A 21,155-nucleotide genomic window follows, 5' to 3' on the forward strand; every position below is an offset into this window, starting at 1 on the left:
GTCACTTATTGGCCTGATAGGTGTCTTGTGTCCAAATTTGGTATCAGGTCATCCAGTGGTTTTTGAGTTATGTCAATCCCACAAACAAACATTACATTTTTATTTATATTGATATTATTATTATTACAGGGATGTTGACCTTTCCCTATGCTATACAAAGCGATGGGTATATATATGGCTGGAGTTGTACTTAAAAATGTACCTGTTCCAAACAAATTCAACTTAAGAACAAACCTACAGAACCTATCCTGTTGGTAACTCGGGGACTGTCGAAGGTTTTCATAGCCAGAATCACTGGGTTGTTGTAGGTTTTTTAGAAGCATTCTCTCCTGACGTTTCATCTGCATCTGTGGCAAGCATCCTCACAACCTCTGAGGATGCTTGCCACAGATGCAGGCGAAACGTCAGGAGAGAATGCTTCTAGAACATGGCCATACAGCCCGAAAAACCTACAGCAACCCACTGCCTGTACCGTGTTTTCCATACAGTGATGGAGCTTCCCTTAAGCGGCGCTTTGTTTGTGTGCCCGGCTGGCGCCCTCTAGCGGCCAGAGCGGTCCCTCCCGGGCTCTCCTGAAAAAAAAAAGTTCCAGGAGGAAAGTTTGGGGAAAGTTTGGAAGGCGCTTCAAAGTGGCGTCTCTTCCTCCTCACCGCGCCCCCCCCCCTCTCACCCCGCGCCTTAAACGCGCTCTCCGCCCCAATCCCTTCTCCTCCCGGCTTTTTTTTTCCTGGCGGGCTGCGCGTGAAAAACTGACATGATGACATCCCCCCGCCAGTGCCCGCCTTCCCGGTGCCTGTTCAAATAGCAATGCCCTAAAAACCTCCGGCCGCCGAGCCCGGGATCCACACCACAGCCCTCATCCCGGGGAAAAGAAGGAAGGAAGGAAGGCAGGAAAGAAGGAAGAAGCCCCCTCCCCTCCCCCACATTTCGGACTCTTCGGGAGAGCCCCCTTGGCTGAGGATGGCGGAGGCCGGGGAGCCGCCGGGGGCCCCCCTTTAAGGCCTTTCTCTTCGGGGCCCGCGGGGCCAGAGGCGGACGGGAGCCTCCCCAGGATGCCGCCCCACCTGGCGCTGCTGCTGGGCTTGCTCTCGGCGGCACTGGGGCTGCTTTGGCCCGCGGCGGCGGCGGCAGTGGCGAGACCGGAGCCCAGCAGAAGGCGGCAGCAGCTCCAGCAGCTCTTGGACCCCGGGCGGTGCGAGTTGCCCCGAGCGGTGAGGAGGAGGAGGAGGAAGTGGAGGAGGAGGAGGAGGCCGGCTGGTTGGAGGGGAAACGCGGAGTGGACCGCCAGCTTGGGTGGGATGCCTTCCGCATTCGAGGGTGCCCCAGCCTTGCCCAGAGCCATGAATGAAGTGTGACAGCACTTGAACTGCCTTGGCTCAAACTCTCACTCGAAGCCCTAAGCTAAAGCGGAGTCAGAGCCCTTGGATGGCAAAAGCATGGCAGGGGGTTGGACTGGATGGCCTTTGGCGCCTCTTCTCTTTCTCCTAGGGTCCTTATATCCCAGAATATCCAGGCAGAAAACCCCACATTATCTGAGTGTGGACTCGGATAACACAGAACCCTTCCACACAGCCTCATAGCCCAGAATATCCAGGCAGAAAATCCTATAATATCTGAGGGTGGACTCAGATGACCCAGAGCCCTTCCACACAGCCTTATATCCCAGAATATCAAAGCAGAAAATCCCGCAATATCTGCTTTGAACTGGGTTATCTGAGTCCACACTCAGATAATGTGGGATTTTCTGCCTTGATATTCTGAGATAGAGGGCTGTGTGGAAGGGCCTCCAGATAACCCAGTTCAAAGCAGATATGTTGGGATTTTCTGCCTTGATATTCTGGGATATAGGGTTGTGTGGATGGCCCCTAATCTTAGGGTGTATGAATGAATGCAGTTTGACATGGCTTGAATCGCTTTGGCTCCACGGTGTGGAATCATTAGAGTTCCAGGGCTCTTCCACACAGCCCAATAACCCAGAATATCAAGGCAGAAAACCCCACATTATCTGAGTGTGGGCATATGGCCCTTCTACACAGCCCAATAACCCAGAATATCCAGACAGAAAATCCCACAATATCTGCTTTAAACTGGGTTAACTGAGTCCACACTCAGATATTGTGGGATTTCCTGCCTTGATATTCTGTGCTATATGGCTGTGTGGAAGGGCCTTCAGATGACCCAGTTCAAAGCAGATATTGTGGGATCTCTTGCCTTGATATTGTGGGATATAGGGCTGTGGTGAAGGGCCCCCACTTTGCACTCTCGGGCAGAGAAGGCTGAGAGGAACGCTCTCAGGATGCCATGGCAATTATAAAGCGGTGTCCAACCGCATTCATTCCACAGTCTCGATGTGGGTCTCTCCCTAAGGTTGGGAGAGCCCACCAGGGCCCTGCAGGCCAACCCCCAAGGCGAGTCCTTTCAAAGAGAGCGGCCCCTCAAAGTGGGAATGGTCTGAAGTTGTCGCTCCACATCTGAGGCATCCCCTTCCTCTGCCACTCAAGCTGGCAGGTTCTCAATTGGAAGGGCAAAGGCACCTTCCGGGGATTGGGCACGGGAAAACTATATCTCCCAGAAGGATTCTCCCGAGGCAGCCTTGCCCGTCGCGGGGATTTGGGAAAGAGAGCTCCTTTTGCACTTATGCCCAGAATACCCGGTCGGGTCAGCAGAAATTTGGGGGGGGGGGGGGGGATGTTATTTTGTAGATCAGCAGGGCTTGGGGAAGGTTAGTCCTTTTAAAAGGCAATTTTCTGAATCACCTTTAGAATCCCTTCCAGCTTTTGCATTGCAACTTCGCAAATCCCCAGCCAGATCAGCAGGGTTAGGAAAGTTAGTTAGCTTCCACTACAGCTCCCAGAATTCCCCCAGCTCTGGGAAATGCAGTTATTTTGGACTACAACTCCCCGGCCAGATCAGCAAAGCTGTAGAAAAGCCAGTCCAGCTGGGAGACTGTATGAAAGAGCTATAGCTCAAAAAGATTAACTTTCCCAAAACCCTGCAGAACTTCCCCAAGACCAAGGCTTGGTACTCCATTGAAACCATGGGATGTGTAAAGTCAGGAGGGATAGCATCAGGTGCATAATTCGGATGGAAAGGGGACCCATCTTATTTTTGCTTCCTAGGTTGCATCTACACTGCAAAATTAATTCATGCTGATGCCATTTTAACAGCCAGGGCTCCGTGCTATGGAATCACAGGAGTTGTAGTTTTGCAAGGTCAGGAGTCTGCTGCCAAAGAGTGTTGGTGCCCCACCAAGCTACAACTCTCAGGCTTCTGCAGCATTGAGCCATGGCAGTTAAAGTGGTGTCAAACTGAATTAATTCTACAGTGTGGATGCACCCCAGTCTTCCAAAACTTCCACCCTGCTTTGTGCATTCAAAATTAAAACGGCAATAGTGCTAGTATGGAGAGGCTGGGTCCCCTTCTCCAAAAAAAGGAAAAGAATAAAATTCCACATTATCTGCCTTGTACTAAAATATATGGCAGTGTGGACTCAGATATCCCAGTTCAAAGCAGATACTGTGGGATTTTCTGCCTTGATATTTTGGGTTATATGGTTGTGTGGAATGGCCCTCAGTCTTTTTGTCTCTTCTCTCATTTCCTCAATAACAGTGGAGCCCACGTGGTAATTTCTATAGAAATATCAACCTTGCGCTTCAAGAAGTCAAACATAATTTTGAAAAAAAAAAACCCTCAGACTTTATTGCTGTCCTTTTTAGAGAACTGAAAACAGCATTAACTTGCTTGTGCAACCTGATTTCTCTGATATTTATCAACTTTTCTATCCCCATCAATTCCTTCCTATTCCATGAAAGTAGAATCTTTAGACAAACACAAAGTTCCTATTTTGTGTATTCATTAGCCATTCCTTTAACTGCATTTGAAGAAAAAGCCTTGGTATTTAGAAGAGCTAGATATACTACACTGCCTAGTAGTTATGTTAAGCTCAATGGAACTGTGGTTGCCTTCCTGGGTACATTTACTTGGGAGTAAAGTCAGGTAAGAAAAATATACTTCAGAACATGCATTTGTAAGACAGACCTTTGTGTGTCTCCAAATCATTTCTGATGTAGAACAACTCTATGGTGAATCTATAACAGATTGTAATTGGCAACAGTGTGACTTGCTGAACATTATTCAATGGATTTCCATGCAGAGTGAGGATTTAAAGTCTGATTTCCAGAGTTGTAGGCTGGGTCTACACTGCCCTATATTGCAGGATCTGATCCCAGATTATCAATTTATCCCAGATTATCTGGCAGTGTAGACTCATATAATCCAGTTCAAATCTGGTAATCTGGGATCAGATCCTGAGATATAGGGCAGTGTAGATCCAGCCACAGTCCAGTGCTCAAACCACTACACTGCACTGTTTCTAAGAAAAAGCTTTAGATACTTCAGGTAATTACATGTGTGATACATGAGAGCAAATGAGCCATGGGATTACCCGTGGGAAATTGTGCAGGAAATGAGCTGCGTCCACCTGTATGCTGCATATTTGGTACAAATTCCAACTATATTTTGTATGTTATGTGTGTTTGTGTGCTTATGGTCAAACATAGATTAAAACAGTGGTTCCCAACCTTTTTTTGACTAGGGACCACGACCACGGACCACTCACCAACATTACTACCAAAAGGGTTACAAATCAGTTTTTGGTCAACTGTAGATTCAGTTTGGGGTGCTGATTTGGAAAATTGCATTGGATAGACAACATCAGCTCTAGTTTCTGATACTGAACATATGCCATGGTCAGCAACAGGGAAGGAATGGCAGGTGGCATGAAAGGAACAGAAATAAAATACATAAAATAAGGAAATAAAGAAGGAGGAGGCTTGCGGATCAGATTTTCATCCTCGTAGCCCACTGGTGGTCCGTGGCCCACAGGTTAAGAACCACTGGATTAGAAGAACAAAATGTATGACCTTGTAGGAAAATCATATGTTTCAATAAAACATGCATAGCAACATGTAAATCCCTTTCCCCCTTACATCTTCATCATCATCCTGTTGTTGTGTCCATTACAGCCAGCTTTCCTGCCTTGAGAAGATTTATTCAAAAGGGGTTCACCTTAAACTGAGAAAGTGCAGTTTGTCCAAGATCACTGAATGAACTTTCATCAGCAAGTGGGAATTGGAACCTTAGTGTCTCGGCATCTTAGAGTGTTTCTACACTGTAGAATTTAGCACTTCAATTGCCATGCTTCGATGCTATGGATTCATTGGAGTTGTAGTTTGGTGTAGTCTTTGACAGTGAAGGCTATAATCCTTGAAAAAGTACAACTCCCTTTATTCCATACCATTGACCCGTGTTAAAGTGGTATGAAACTGCATCCATTCTACAGTATAGATCAGTGGTTCCCAACCTTTTATTGACCAGGGACCACTTGACCCAGGACCACTTTAACCAGGGACCACTCTCCAACATTAGTACCAAAAGGGTTATGAATCAGTTTTTGGTCAACTTTAGATTTGGTGTGGTTATTTGGGGTACTGATTCAGAATCAGTACCCGAAATAGACCACATTGGATAGACCACATCAGCTCTAGTTTCTGATACAGAACATATGCCATCCAGTAATTGCCATTTCCTCGCCCACAGAGAACCATATTTAATAATCTAGAGCTGATATGATAGTAGTAATATTTTGTGGGTAGTCAGCCTCTCCCCTCCAACATCCCTGTTGCCTTGGCACTATAAAAGGGTTTCGGGAGACCAGTCACTCTCATTGCCACATGGTTTTGAGGCAATAGTGTAGTAATGGTGAGGCTGCGGACCATTTTTTGTCCTTGTGGATCACTGGTGGTCCACGTACCACAGGTTCGGAACCACTGGTGTAAATGCATCCTAAGTACAGCATTCAAACCACAATACCACATTGGCCATCACATTATTATTATACATATATGAATACCAACATAATAATTTATTTTGCCTTTGTGGTGATTGCTACTGTAGTATAATATAATACCTATAATTCCAGGCTATAGCCTGTGGTTCCATGCTATAATGGCTTTTAAACAAGTTTTCTCCTAGCTGTACCACTTTTTAAACTGCAAGAACTGTGCAATGAGTATTACAAGATAACTTATCAGAGCTGAGTGTTTGTCCCTATTTGGTCTTGATATTATCTTTCTAGAGTGTCTGGTTTCTGCTTGGTGAATCACAGATTAAAAAAACTGAATCCACAAACTATTTAATCCATGCTGGAATAGTTGCATGGATTTCTGTTGAAGAATTCCCGAGTAGATGAGCTGCAGTTCAGTTTTTTTAAAAAAATCCTCACACATGTACCATCTATAGGTCTGCATTGAGCCTAGAAATGTTTATATTAATATCAACAGTATTTGCTTTGATGTCGGTCTGGTTAGGAATAGGGAGCATGTTTGGGAAAAGGATGGTTTGAAAATTGCTTTGCAGACTTACTTTAAATTAAATGATAAATGTAAGCTTGATCTACACACACGATTCCTGTCCGTGTTACTTTTTACTTTTTTCATTTAGCTGTTCCCAGTGGTTATGATGGCTAGGAGATTCTGAGTGCTTCAGTCCAAAAGCCCCTTCTCTCTGCTGCTAAATCTCTTGCTAATCTTGAATATATTTCTCTTAGCTGAAGTTACTTTCTTGGTTCTTTTTTTTTCTAGCAAAAAGAATTGAACTCTTTCCTCTGGACAATCCGGAGAGACCCTCCTGCCTATCTCTTTGGTACCATCCATGTGCCTTACACTCGTGTGTGGGACTTTATCCCAGAGAACTCCAAGGCTGCTTTTCAGACCAGCTCCAGTGTGTACTTTGAGTTGGATCTCACTGACCCTTACACCATCTCTGGCCTGGCCAGCTGCCAGCTGCTGCCTCACGGGGAGAACTTGCAAAATGTGCTTCCCCGGGACCTTTATCACCGGCTCAAGCGCCACCTTGAGTATGTCAAGTTGATGCTGCCCCACTGGATGACCCCAGACCAAAGGGGCAAAGGGCTTTATGCTGATTACCTCTTCAATGCTATTGCTGGAAACTGGGAACGCAAGCGTCCTGTCTGGGTGATGCTGATGGTCAACTCTCTCACTGAAACGGACATCCGCTCTCGGGGTGTTCCTGTACTGGACCTCTATTTGGCTCAGGAAGCAGAGAGGATGAAGAAAAGGACAGGAGCTGTGGAGAGAGTGGAAGAGCAATGCCATCCTCTGAATGGGCTGAACTTCTCCCAGGTAAGAAGGAGCAAACCACACATGTACATTCAAACCTTAAAGACAAGTTGCTTCCTTTAAGAAAACAACAATCCTAACCTGTATGAGGCTGAGCTAGCCAGAACCTCAGAGTCCAAACCATTGTGTGTCTTAGGTTAAAGCAGTATTTCCCAATCTCTAGTCTTCCAGGTGTGATGTCTGGGAGTTTGAGAAACACTGGTCTAAAGTTTCTTTGCATCTACCAATAGATCCTTTCTATAAAACTAGTTTTAATAGGACCACAGCAAGTGAACTCTCATTTCTGACAGTATCCCGTACACATATTAAACACTGAACTTGTTCAAGTTACTTTCTTGCACTATAATTTCCAGAATTCTTCAGTAAACACAGTCTGTGACCCTGTTGACAGTGAGGTTTTGACCATTACAGTCCAGAAAAGAACTTTTCCAATCTCTCTCACACCCAGATACACAAGATCAAGAAACAAGGGGGTGTGTTTTGTGGTCAAATGATTTAGAACACAAGGAAGATCATAAACAGGGGGTCTCCCTGGATTGTCAAGAGGAAGCTCAGCTGCTTTGAGTCTCTTTGTGAAGAGAAAAAGTAGGGTATTAATTACCAACAACAACAACAACAACAACAACAACAACAACAATAGATCAACAGTGGTACTTTAAAAATTGAGTCCATAACTCACATGCATATGCTCCCTAAAATTCAGAGCAAGTGACTTAGGGAACAGTGTCAATGCTGTAGTGTGTTGTTTTTAGGACATAAATTTCAGGGCTTCTCTGCTTAAAAGAGTAGTTTATGTTTTTTTCCCTTTAAAAGCTTTTGCCCTATTGTTGCCTGGCTGCACAGTATTGACCACATCCTTATGTGGCTCAGCCACAAATATTCTGGTTTTGATCTGTGAAATGTTGGAGGGTATGGGACTACATAAGGGCATGCATTGTGCTGGTTAACTAATTTGCCTGTTGTTTGTTATCACATTAACATATGAGGTTTTCAAATCAAGCTTGTCCCTTGTTTACAGCCACATTGACACTCTTTGCTTTTACAGACTATGCATGTATCAGTTGATTTAGGTAATGGGCTTCAGATGCTTTTCTGAAAAATAAATTGTCTGAGTTGTTTTCGATAGAACAAGTGTTTTTCATTAACAATCTCCAAAATATCACCTGTGAAAATATGTAATTAGTTGATAGGCCTGCCAAAAATAGATGGCTGGATTGGAATGAAATGGGAAAAACATGCTAGCAGAAACATGATTTACTAGCACTAAGTATCCAATTTGCTTGTTTGTAGAAACAACTTCACCCCTTTTACAGTCCCAACAAAAATGCAATGTGTGAGAAAAGGCCCAGGGCGTTCTCTAGAGAATCTTATAATCATATTATACACAAAGGGAGTGGGAGAGTTTTAGCCTTTCAGATGTTGTTGCACCATGGCTCCCATCATCCTTGACCCTGCTGGTTGTAACTAATGGAAACTAGAGTTCAGCATGACCACTCAGTTCTCCACTTTGCGGAGTGCTCTTGATCAATGGCTTTCAACCTTTGGTCCTCTAGCTGTTTTGGATTTCAGCTCCCAGAATTCCTAAATATTGGCCATAGTTGCTGGATCTCTACAAACCAAAGTCTGGAACATCTGGAGGATCAAAGTTTGAGAACCACTGCTTTAAACATTCTCTTTCCAAATGTGATTCAACTCCAGACAGGGATATTTGTAACAAATAAGCACACAGTTTATCTCATCTGTGCAGACACATTCTTTGCAAATGTAAGCAGATAATTATTTATCATCAAATCCTAATGCTTGCTTTATTAGGAAATACTTTCATAAGATTTTACTAGATCATATGTTGGACCAATTCAGATCATTTAACAAATTTCTTACCTGGGTGGCAGTTGAAATAATAAAAATAGTTAAAGTCGAGGTTTCCAGTTTATTAACAATTTCTTTATCATTTAAGGAGCCCTGTTAATTAGCAGGCAAACCTAAATACCCTAAAGGCAAGTGTAAATACCCATCTGATTTTGGAAGCTAAGCAGGTCAGCCCTGCTTAGTACTTGACTGAGAGACTGCCAAGGAACAGTAGATGCTGCCGGCTATATTTCAGAGGAAGGAACTGGCAAAACCTCCTGAGTATTTCTTACCTAAGAAAACACCATGACATTAATGAAGTCATCATAAGTTGACAAGTGACTTGAAGTCACACACATTAATTAGCCGGCTAGCAAAATTATATTCTGGATATTTTAAACAGTAAAAATATTACAAATCTTAATAACTTCAGTCATATATAACTACTGAGTATATCATTCATTGAAATTAAAATCCAAAATGTAAAAGCTACTTTCAAAATCTAATAAAATAGTTAACAGTAAATTCAGTAAATATTTTTCAACTTATTCATTTGTAAAGTGAGTGAGTAGAAGCAAGGTTTTCTTTATTTATTTGTAGGTTGGACAAAGTCTCTGCTATACAGCTTTCTCATTTTCCAAAGAGTTAAATGTCAGTTTCTGACATCAACTGCCTTCTACTTTAAAAGATGTTTATAATAATTAGCCAAAAACAAAATGTGCCTTGGATGACATTGAGGCTCTGCTGGTCAAATAGTACTTAAAATAAAGCTTAATGTACTTTGGGAAGCCTTTCAAATGTAAATTATCCTATACATTTTCATTGCTGTAAGTGGAGATTTTTTTTGTTTTTTTTTAAAAAGTTCTCTTGGGATAGGAAGTAATACTGATATTTTTCTTTAGTCCCGATTTTAACTCTGCCAGTAACAACCCTTTTAATATTTATATCTGCTTTTCTGCATAAGAAAGCAAAAAAGGATGAAAGATTATATGGCCAAGCCATTAGTTCAAAATGTTTGTTTAAGAAAGTGGAATGATCTTTGCTATATGTGGATATTTCCAGAATTTATCTGTCAAGTCTGAAATATTTGTTCAGAAGGTGTTTGTCAAAAAATCTATACCAGGTCTTAGAAATGCTTCTTTTAGACTTTAACATCCAGAATTCTGCATCCATCTCAAGTAAACACTGGCTGGAGTATTCTGGGAGTATTCTGCACTAAATGGCATTTGATGACTATATGATATGTTTCTATTTCTTATGTATCCTGATGGAAGAAGTGGAAGAAGTCAGCAAAATATAGGTTATAAATCATATTTGATTTAAAAATTTGGTTCTTTTAAAAATTCTGAGTCAAGAGAGGAAGAAATAAAGCACACATAACTAGCTGCTTCTTTTTTGTGCTTTCTAAGAACTGGCCAAACTTGGCACCTGGTAACTTCTTCAAAGAGAGCAATTTGTAATGTTACCATTCTGTCTAGCAATCCCATTGCTTAGTGTATTGTGGCCTCAGTTGAAAGGAGAGGATTACAATGAACCAGATTTCCTTTCTTAATGCTGAACTTTGGAACTTGTCCTAAAAAACATATAATTAGTGGTATTAATGATGGAAATGAGAAATTGACCAGAGTTTGTATTCCAGTGGTACTTTTCAGCTGGTGGGAACATCTGTGATCATTTATAGCCCTGAATCTGTTTCGGGCATCCCTAGAGCTCTTTTTAACCAGCTTTCAGCATTAGTTTAATTGTAGTCTATAATTTGAACAGTTTGGAAACTGCATCCTAATACGAATGCTATACTGAAACATCCTTACAATGTGTCCCCCCAGTCAATTTAAAATTATTTGTCAGGGAAATTAAGTGGGGGTTTTTCTCGTTTTCCATCTCAGAGTGGTTATACTTTAATTAACATTTCTTCAGTTTACATGCTACTGAAAATTTAAATAAGGCTTACACATCTCCATTTAGCAGATGATGACTTTTTAATGATTTTGATTTAAAAGGTGAATATGTTTGAAAGACAGAAGAGAAAGCTGTAAAGGTCCAATCCAGAATTAGCTGCGTTGTTTCAACCTTATATGTTCAAATACTGTATCAGTTCTCAAAATGGTATCTAGAATGTGCTTTCAACCCTTTACACATTTACTTTTAATTTCAACAAAGCATGCACACAAATTAATCTTCCGTTGACCTAAAACATAAGTGAATGGAGTCTAGGCTACTTTCGGCAATAAACATATGTGGTCCATCCACTAAAGACAGAAACAAAAAGTGAGATGGAGTCAGATACAAAGGGATGGATTGGGATGGAAACCATTATCTATTCTATCTTATGAATCATAATCTAAAGTGTATCCCCACTACACTTTAGATACACCAAATTATACTACTTTGGTTACTTTAATTATGATAACTTCATCCTACTGAATTCTGGGATTTGGAATTTTATGAGGTACTTAGAATTTCAGAGTATTTTATAGTTGTAGGTCATGAGAATGGACTATCAAATGTAGATTCAAATTAGAAACCCAAGGAGTCTACTGGATGGAGCCATAGCAATTAAAATGGCATCAAATTCTATAATTGTGGATACAGGTCTAAAGTGATCTGGAAATACAATACAAAATCTACATCTGTATCACCAGAGCTTTGAAACATTTCTTCTTTGAGTGTCAGCTTCCATAATCCATCAGCTAATAGTTATGCTGCCTAGGATATTCTATTTGACAATTCTGGTATACAAAAGTATTTTTTCTATTAAGGATCAGGTACATTCAAATTGATTTTAAAGCAAAGTTCTTAATTTTGGCAGCAGAGCTGCACAAATTATTATTATTATTATTATTAAACTTTATTTGTACCCCGCTAGCATCTCCTGAAGGACTCAATGCGGCTTACAAAGGCCAAGGCCTCAACACAACAACAGCAAACAATAACAATATGATACAAAGCAAAAATTAAACATAAGCAATGATAAAACATTACACTATTACACAGTAAAAAGCAGGGCCGGGCTAATGATGGGTACAGATTAAAAAGTGCTGGATGTGATGGTGGTATATTGCAATTCTGGGCAAGTGCAATGTGCAGAGAGTCTTAACTCTAATAAAGTGCTTCTGGGACATAGTGCTGGGGGTTATCCTATTCTGGAAAGGCACATCGGAATAGCCAGGTCTTCAAGTTCTTCCTAAAGACTGCCAACGTGGGTGCTAGTCTAATGTCTTTGGGGAGGGTGTTCCAGAGTCGGGGGACAACCACAGCGAAGGCCCTGTCCCTCGTCCCCACTAAACGCGCCTGTGACGCAGGTGGGATCGCGAGCAGGGCCTCTCCGGATGAACGAAGGGAGCACGTGGGTTCATAAACGGAGATGCGGTCACGCAGGTAGGCAGGTCCCAAACTGTTCAGGGCTTGGGTTCGGTAGGTAAACAGCAGCCAAGAGAGCTCCTTAAACAGGAGGGTTGACCTCTCTCTGTAAGGAGCACCAGTTAACATCCTGGCCACCGCCCATTGGACCAGTTGGAATTTCCGAGCCATTTTCAAGGGCAGCCCCACATAGAGCGCATTACAGTAATCCAATCTAGAGGTGACCAAGGCATGGACCACCCCGGCCAAATCAACCTTTGCGAGGTACGGTTGCAGCTGGCGCACGTCTTAGTTGTGCAAAAGCCCTCCCGGACACCGCCGACGCCTAAGCCTCAAGCGTAAGTGATGAATCCAAGAGGACTCCCAAGCTGTGGACCTGTGACTTCAGGGGGAGTGTAACCCCGTCCAGCACAAAACCTGTGTTCAAAAACAACTCAACAATCTAGATTCTGTTACACCTGGGAAACAATGACACTGAAACATGAAAGAAGTAGTAAGTTTGGTGAAGATAAGGTGTTACAATAGGTACATGCAGGTCATTGTTGCTATTGTTCACCTTTTGTGAGTCAGAAAGGGTTGCCAAGATACAGCAAACTACCCAGGGAATCTCTTTGTGATTAAGTTCAAATTGATCATTTTGAGTTTCTGATTGATCTCCCCAGCCTTGGCCTAAAATTTGCTCTAGAATCACCATATGACAAAGAGGGCAGGGGTCCTGTGTTTTAAATAGCTATGTATATAGAATGCCAAAAGGTAAAGCTTGTATGGCAGCCTATGTATGTCTCTATGTGCATGTGTCTTCAGGTCACCTGTTGACCTATGGTGACCACATAAATTTCATATGCTTTATAAAATTTTCTTAAGCAAGAAATGCTTAGATGTATTTTTGCCAGTTGCTTCCTCCAAAATATAGCCTATAGCACACATTATTCATTGACTGTCTCCCATCCAAGTACTATAAACAGAGCATACCCTGCTTAGCTTTTAAGAACGGATGGGTATCTGTTGCCTTTAAGATATTTAGGCCATGTTACTGTGTCTATGACAACTGTAAATAGGTGTTCTGACCAATAATTAAAGGCACAAAAATCTTTTCTAATGTAGCCACACAACTTCCCTGGGAGGTGGATATCTATGTAGTTTGTGACTCATCAAGTCAAATACAGACCTTCTAGATCAGGGTTTCTCAGTCAGGGTTTTCTGGAATCTTAGGGTTTTAAGAGATGTCACTAGGGGTTCGTTGAGCTCTCATGATTATAAAAAAACACTTTTTTAGAACTGTAGAGATAACATTAATATTTTATTAAATTTCTGAAACCTGAAATTTCTTTCTAGGGTTTCTCCACAGTAAAAAAAATTGAGAAAGGCTGTGCTGGTTGTTTGAAATATGCCCCCATTTCCTTTCTTTGTCACCCCACTTACTTGAATGACTGCCATATGCTGCTGATGGTGTGTATTTAGATTGATTGGTTGCAAGTTCTGTTACCTGCATGTGACATAAGACAACATACAATATTTTTCTAAAGTGCATCTACAGTCCATTAATTACTTACTTTAAAGATAGCCCTTTTGCCAGCACACCGTGTATTACATTCTTGCTTGGAGCAGCTCATCCTGTTAAAATATACTAGTTTGATTCAAACACTGCAGTTTTATACTCAATTTCCTGAGAATGACTCCCAAAAAGGTATTTATTTATGTGAAAACATATTCTGAGAAGTTTATTATCTTTAGTCTAAATAAGATCTTAGAAAAGTTGCTGTTCCTACACCTCCCTCCTCAACCCTCCTGCGTGTTTATTCCAAGCTATCTTTTATAATAACTTTATTTGTAACCCGCTCTATCTCCCCAGGAACTTTCAGCTCCTGTGATTAAGGATGAAGTGTTTAGGTGCTTTCAGAAGGGAAGTTTTTGCTAGCTTCACCTATGGTACTGTTATGTTGTTTTTGTTGTGTGCCTTCAAGTCATTTCCGACTTTCTGCGACCCTAAGGTGAACCTTTCATCAGGGTTTCTTGGCAAGGTTTGCTCAGAGAGGATTTGCCTTTGCCTCCTTTTGAGGATAAGAAAGTTTGGCATGCCCAAGGACACCCAGGAAGTTTCCATGGCTAAGTAGGAATTTGAACCCTGATCTTCAGAGTCAGAGTCCAAACTGATTGAGGATGCCTTCAAATACAGTGTCCTCTGACTGTGCTTCAAGCAGAGATGGACTTGATGCTCTGTAAATTAGGAGAAATGACTATCCTAGTAAGTTATGACATATATAGTTTTCACTTTTTTAGGATTTATGTATTTTTTTTCAGCTTCACATTAGTATTACCATTGGTTAGGGGCTTCATAGCAGTTTCTGAAGCAGTGCAGACAGTAGGAAAGCCATAAGAGCAAAAGGGTTAATGTGTGTATTCCTCAATGCCACTGTGTATATGTGCCTTCAACTTACCTGCCAACGTATCATTACCTCGTGAATTTTCTAAGGTTTTCTTAAGCAAAAGCTATTTAGATATACTTTTGCCAGTTCTTTCTTCTGAAATATTGGGTGCATCTGCACTGAAGAATTAAGGCAGCTGTGTCATGAATCTCTAGTTTCACTTCTGTAAACAAAATAAAGAAAACCAAACCTTGGATTGAAGTGCCTTAATTACAAAGAAACATGGATTCCTATGTTAGCTTGAAACTGTTAGGCCTTTCTCCATCCTGTAGAACCCAGAAACTTTGTTTAAACATGTAGTCTCTGTTCTCACTTTATCTTATTTTATTTCCCTCTGGTTTTCACTTTGCTGCTTCTTTCATCTCATATCACTAACTCTTTGTATGCATCCTTAATCCTCCTGCAGTTGGAGGCTAAGCCTTTTAGCCCCTTGCTACATTTTTCAAAAAGTTGCCTTGCTGAGGACTTGACATTAGCATCGTGATTTTTAAGTCTGTCCATTGAATCTCTCTCCATAGGGAACACAGTTCTTTTTGCCCCTTCAGCGGGAAATAACCCTGTTTTAGATTGAATGAGGAGAAACAAAGAGCCCTACCTAGCCTTTTTTTAAAAAAGCCATGAATTTGATTAGCTAGATTGTATTATGCAACTGATGATGGAATAAATGCAGAGGCCCACAGATATCAAAGTGGAATGGATCAGATTGGGATAACCTCAGAAAAAAAGTATCTGACCTGCTGCACCCTGGACTTCACACTTAGCCACTCATTCCCCTGTCTTCCCTCTTTTCTGTTGGATAGACAAATAAACATTGTTGTCCTGCTTTCCCCCCACTTGTTTCCCTCAGCATGAAGTAGCAGAAGTGACTTTGTTAACAATGTCTGTCTTCATTTCCCAGCTCCTGCTGTTCTATCAAATCCTGAGACATGGCAGCTCTGATTATGCTATTGATAGAATTACAGAGACTACAAGTGGTCTTTAATGAAAGGTTGATGGGTGGCCCAACTTCTTTGGTCCCTGACAGATATCTGCTCTCGCTAAGCTGATCTTTCTGTAGCAGAACAGCAGGAAGCATTAATATATGCTCAGGACCATATTTATATATTTGGCTTTCTCTCCTTTTCCCTTTCTGTATCCTTTTCAAAAGGCTTAATGAAGTGTGCAGAAAGGTAGCTATATCTGTAGTTTGTAAATGGTATCGACTGAATCAACCAAGGCTATCAATTAAGACTGTTGATATCACTGGAATCTGAACTAAATTGAAGCATATTTAGCAAGAGACTGGAACAGAGGTAACTGGTGGCTTCCATGTTGGCATGACAAAGGCTGTCCTTCAGACTTTATTCTGAACTTTAAAGGAGCTGTCTAATATACTGAACCTAGGATGTTGAACCCACCAGCCACCACTGGCTAAGGAGAGCAGTTTAATGTTGAGGACAGCAACCTAGAATTGCATGTGCTCGTTCAGTGAGAACAGTCATGTTTAAAATATATTTATCCTTCATGAGCAGTGATAGCGCATGCATATATATATATATATATATATATAGAAAGAGAGAGAGCGAGAGCGCATGACACTCATATTCCATATTTCATGAGACAATTAGAGATTTCTCACATTCCACATGTCTTTCCAATAACTGCTATTAATAAAGTAATCAGAAATGTTCATTCATGCATATCCAGAGAGAGCATTTCATGTCTCAATTGTCTTCCTGCTCAATGAAGACTGAATTTACTTGGTTGAAAAACTGACCAAAGTTTAATGTTAGTCAAGAAAGGATTTTTGATCAAGATAACTATAATTCAACCCAAGCACTAGATATGTTTCTCAGTTAGGTCTGGATCTACACTACCATATAATCCAGTTTCAGAATGCAGATTAACTGCATTTAACTGGATTATATGGCATTGTAGACCCATATAATCCAGTTCAATGCAGTTAATTTGCATTCCGAAACTGGATTATATGCCAGCCCAAGTTATGATTATTGACAAAATGCATAGCTGTATAGATCCTCTGGGAGTGCAATGTTTCTCATTGGATTCCAACTTCTGGGATATTCTCACGTCACATAATAAATTATATTTGTACCTCTTTATTGTAGTCCAAAGAATGTTTGTCTTAGGATAGTTTAAAGATTAACACATTTATTTTGGCAAAAATATGTGTATGTTTTGAACTATATGCTGATGTCATATAGAAAAGTATACTCTGAAATTATAGCTTGCTCAGTCTTGGTTGTTGTGTGTCTTGAAATTATTTTTGACTTATGGTGACCCTAGAGTGACTGCATCTTTCTTGGCAAGATTTCTTCAGAAAAGATTTGCCTTTTGGTCTTGTGAGCCTGAGAGAGTGTGATTCATACCCTGTTGATTTTCAGAGTAATAATACAACATAGCTGTCACTGTATTGCCATAAGTCCTACCAATATATGTATACCATTTGGTGCAGTAGCAGACAGGTCTACTCTAAAGTCTGTTCTGTTGGAATCAGTGGGACTTACTCTCAGCAATAGTGTAAGAAATATCATCCTAAGTCTCTTCTCCTCCTATCTATAAGAGGGAGGGCATCCTTGGCCTCAAAAAGGTGTCATGCCTATAAATGCATCACAGGCAGGGAAGCTGTCTGATAACAAGGTGATAGAGCTTTTATGAACTTCTGACATAGAAAGAGTTTGACTTTCAAACAGGATGTTTGCTGTGAGGAATTTATTTTATGTTTGCTCTTTAGGAACAACAAGAAAAGAGAACAAAAATGGATGTTACAGTTACTTAAGACTGCTTATTATTCCTTGTTTACCTCTTCATATCTTTGCACTTAGAATTGTAAATTCTGAAATCAGAATCGAATTGTTTGAAAACTGTGTCATAAATTTAATACCGTTTATAACATTTCACTGTTAAAACATCTGTAGTCTTCTTCATTCATTAAATGTATTATTTAAAGTGATTCCAATAGATTTGGGGGAGGCACTTTTAGGTTAATAATAATGAAATGCACAATTCCTGTGAAGAGAATTGTACAGAGAGGCTTGTAGATATAGCTTATGACTTTGTGAAGAATAATAGAGTAACAAGAATGTGTGTGTCAGAGTATATTATTTCTATATTTACAGCTGTATATTTACATGCTCTGGTATTGCAGGCAATAATAGGAACCAAGCAATTGCATTATAATGGTCAAAATACAATTTTAGATCCATCTTTGAAACAGAAGAACATCAATGAATCAGTTGGAACCTGATGATTCAGCACTTATCTACGTTCAATTGGTTTAGTAGGTTTACTGTAGATGCCACTAACTAATGGAAACTTAAACCAACAAGCTCAGATGTTACCAATGTATGCTTTACTATTATTTCATTTGTCTAACTAATACTCTTTTACATATTCTTTCAACTTAATTAAATTGTCTCATATAAACAGCAAAAGCACTGATTGCTAACGTAAGCATTTATTCAATTTGACAGGTTATTATATTTCTTTGAATATTTTAATGGTCATAAATCGGTTGATTTGAATGCAAATGAAAAGCAATTTACATTGTCCCAACTTCTGCAGATATTTAAAGTTTTCACTTTTCCAGAATGCCCTGTCTGTATGAAAGTCTTACTTGACTTGAATATTTATTTTAACAGTAGCAACACATGTCCCCATCTAAGGTCACAGCAAAGAGGATGGGTGGGTTACTGTTTCAACACACCCCTCCCTCAAAAATTTTCAAGTTAAAAAACACACCTGGTTTACTCACACATTTTAACTGGTTAATGAAATTCCCTAAGTCTACAAGAAGCAAAAAATGAAGGTATGTTGATGTTGAAACTGCAGGAATAAGAAAATACTTTATAGGCTTTGTGAAGATAAGTGATATGATAGATGGAGGACTTGCAGGTATTATTTTGGAAAAAAATGGGAAAATTGGGCTGAACTTGCAGTACTTGTGTGGACAGGGTTTTGATGGAGCTGCTAAATGAGTGGTCATATTAGTGGTGCACAGGCAATTATATCTAGCCATAGCAAAGACTTGTGGTATCCAATGGCTGTCTGCATCCACTGCAGTGCTCACTCACTAAATCTAGCCTAAGGAAAGACTTGCAGCACTTCACCTGCTAGAAAATGCCTAGGAATGATATCATCTGTGTGCAATTTATTCACAGCATCATCCATCAGATGGGGACTGTTGAAGAAAAATATAAACGACTGTTTCCCTGCATCAAGAGCAAACAACCTTTTGCTGCTTTTTAAACCCATTTGGTTGAGCAACATGATGCAGTTCTACATTTTGTTGAATTGTACAGTGTGGTGGTGAGAACACTTGAAGAACTAAAAGAGAGTCCTCTATACAACAATGAGATTTTTTCCCCAAGCTGGACACCTTTTTTAGCTGTTCTGAATGCTGAATTTGTGGTAACCATACACATCCTAAGAAAGCTTCTGTCATCATTCTTTCAGCTTAGCAAAACATTACAAAGAGTAGATATGGAAATTTTCTATAGGCTGGAACATGTCAACAGTCTCTTAGAAAAAGCCAGAATCTGTGAAAGTATTTCAGGAGATCTTTGACAGAGCAAGATCAGTGGTGGAGTCTATGGGTGGAGAAGTTAGGATTCCTTACATCCGTTCATGGAAGACTTGTAAAAGCAACATCCAGGCAACTTCACAAACACCAATGGAATATTATAGCCCAAATGTGCACAACCCATTTCTGGACTTTTTCTGCAGTCAGCTTCAAGAAAGGTTTACAAGGTATAGGGAAGTACAGTAATACCTTGACTTAAGAGTTAATTCATTCCATGACTGAGCCCTTAATTCAAAATGTTCTTATCTCAAAGTGAATTTCCCATTGAAATGCTATTAATCTTTTCCCACCCCCCCCCCATTTTTGTTACATGGTCTTATATAAGAAAATGTACTTTATAAATTACAAATAATGATTAAATTCACATTGACGTGAAACAATAAAGAAGATCAATGTTAAAATGGTAGAAGCACAATAGCAAAGCAGACAGCAAACTTCCAAAGCAAACAAGAGCACAAGCCATGGAGACTGCTCCCATGAAGCCCTAAAGCTCTGTACTCTCATGCTATTGCTCCCTCTAGCACTAACTCTTAACTCAAAACAGTTCTTATATCAAAGCAAACCCAAAGTGACTGCTGCTACTTTTAAGTAGAGGTTCCATTGTAGTTCAGGAACTGCAAGTTCTCCTCCCTTTTAATTGTGGCCATTTAAAATACAACTTGAACAAGTGCACAGCGCTTTGCAATGAATGTCTTGAAGATACTGTCACACTGATGGAAACATTTGACCAGTGGTGTATAAAAGGGAAAAGATTACACCTGCAGCAAAACAATCAAAGGTACTGGAAGCATATCTTGTCTGTGATAGACAGTTTTGTCCCTCAAATCTGAAGAAAATTCAGATTTCTGCAATATTGCCAGTGTCAATAGCTACAATGAAAGGTCATTTTCAACTCTTAAAACATTTCAAAATATACATAAGAAGCACAGACTGAGTGGACTTACTCTTGAGTGCCCATGGAAGTTTATAGATGGTGCCTGATTCCTGTCAAAGCTTATTGACACAGTTTTCAAGTGTTTCCAACAGGCGTTGTGGTATTCTTTTGTAACTACTAAATTACTAAATTAGAGTAATTGTCTGGTTTTTTAGACTTTGAACTTTGTAGCTAAAATAGATATTTGATTTAATTAAGTCTATATAAACATATAGAATGAGTTAAAATTTAAATGATTTTGTGTAATAGACTTTACTCTTCATAATTTGCTTTAAAAATTGTTTCACCCCCCCCCCCCCTAGATTTTTTTTCTGAATGTGGGCCTGCCCCCTTCAGTATCTTAGTGACAGATATCCTGACAATGAATCTCCTCATCTATGCATGGCTGTGGTTTTGTAAACAGACCTGTAAGAATTTAGCTTACAGACTATTTTATTTCAGCAATACAATTTTGTGGACTATAAATAGGTTGTATCCTCAGAATTTGCAGAGTACAATTTTCCTTGTGGAAGAGCACATTTAATTATTTATTTTCTGAAGCCATCAAACAAACCAAGTCCTTTTTATTGCCCCAAAGTCTAAACATCGTTTGGAAAAATGGCACTTAATTGCTGGGTGACTATTGTGGTCTTTGCTGAAAACCAGCTTCCAGAAGTTGTTTCTGCATTGTGTTTGTTTCCCTGCTTCATAAATACAGTTGAAAGCTTTGAACAAGAGACATTTTTTATTCTTTTTTGCAAGACATAACCATTTTGAATTTCAGTCTTGGGCTTAAAATGGACTGTGCCAGGCTCCATAAACACCCT

At 40.3% G+C, this 21,155-nt stretch overlaps 1 protein-coding gene across 2 annotated transcripts in view; it reads left to right on the forward strand.

Annotated features, from left to right (window-relative positions):
* The first annotated feature begins 659 nt into the window (after positions 1 to 659).
* Positions 660 to 21,155, forward strand: part of TRABD2B (TraB domain containing 2B) — a 339,123-nt gene continuing 318,627 nt past the window's right edge. The window contains exons 1-2 of one of the 2 annotated variants that reach the window (XM_067467891.1): positions 660 to 1,211; positions 6,642 to 7,202. In XM_067467891.1, the coding sequence (XP_067323992.1) occupies positions 1,053 to 1,211; positions 6,642 to 7,202 (720 nt within the window). In that variant the 5' untranslated portion in view covers positions 660 to 1,052. The remainder of the gene's footprint in view (positions 1,212 to 6,641; positions 7,203 to 21,155) is intronic. The other variant, XM_060773465.2, reaches the window with a different exon arrangement.

This window comes from Anolis sagrei, chromosome 4 (genome assembly GCF_037176765.1).
Source record: "Anolis sagrei isolate rAnoSag1 chromosome 4, rAnoSag1.mat, whole genome shotgun sequence".
Lineage (NCBI taxonomy): Eukaryota > Metazoa > Chordata > Lepidosauria > Squamata > Dactyloidae > Anolis > Anolis sagrei.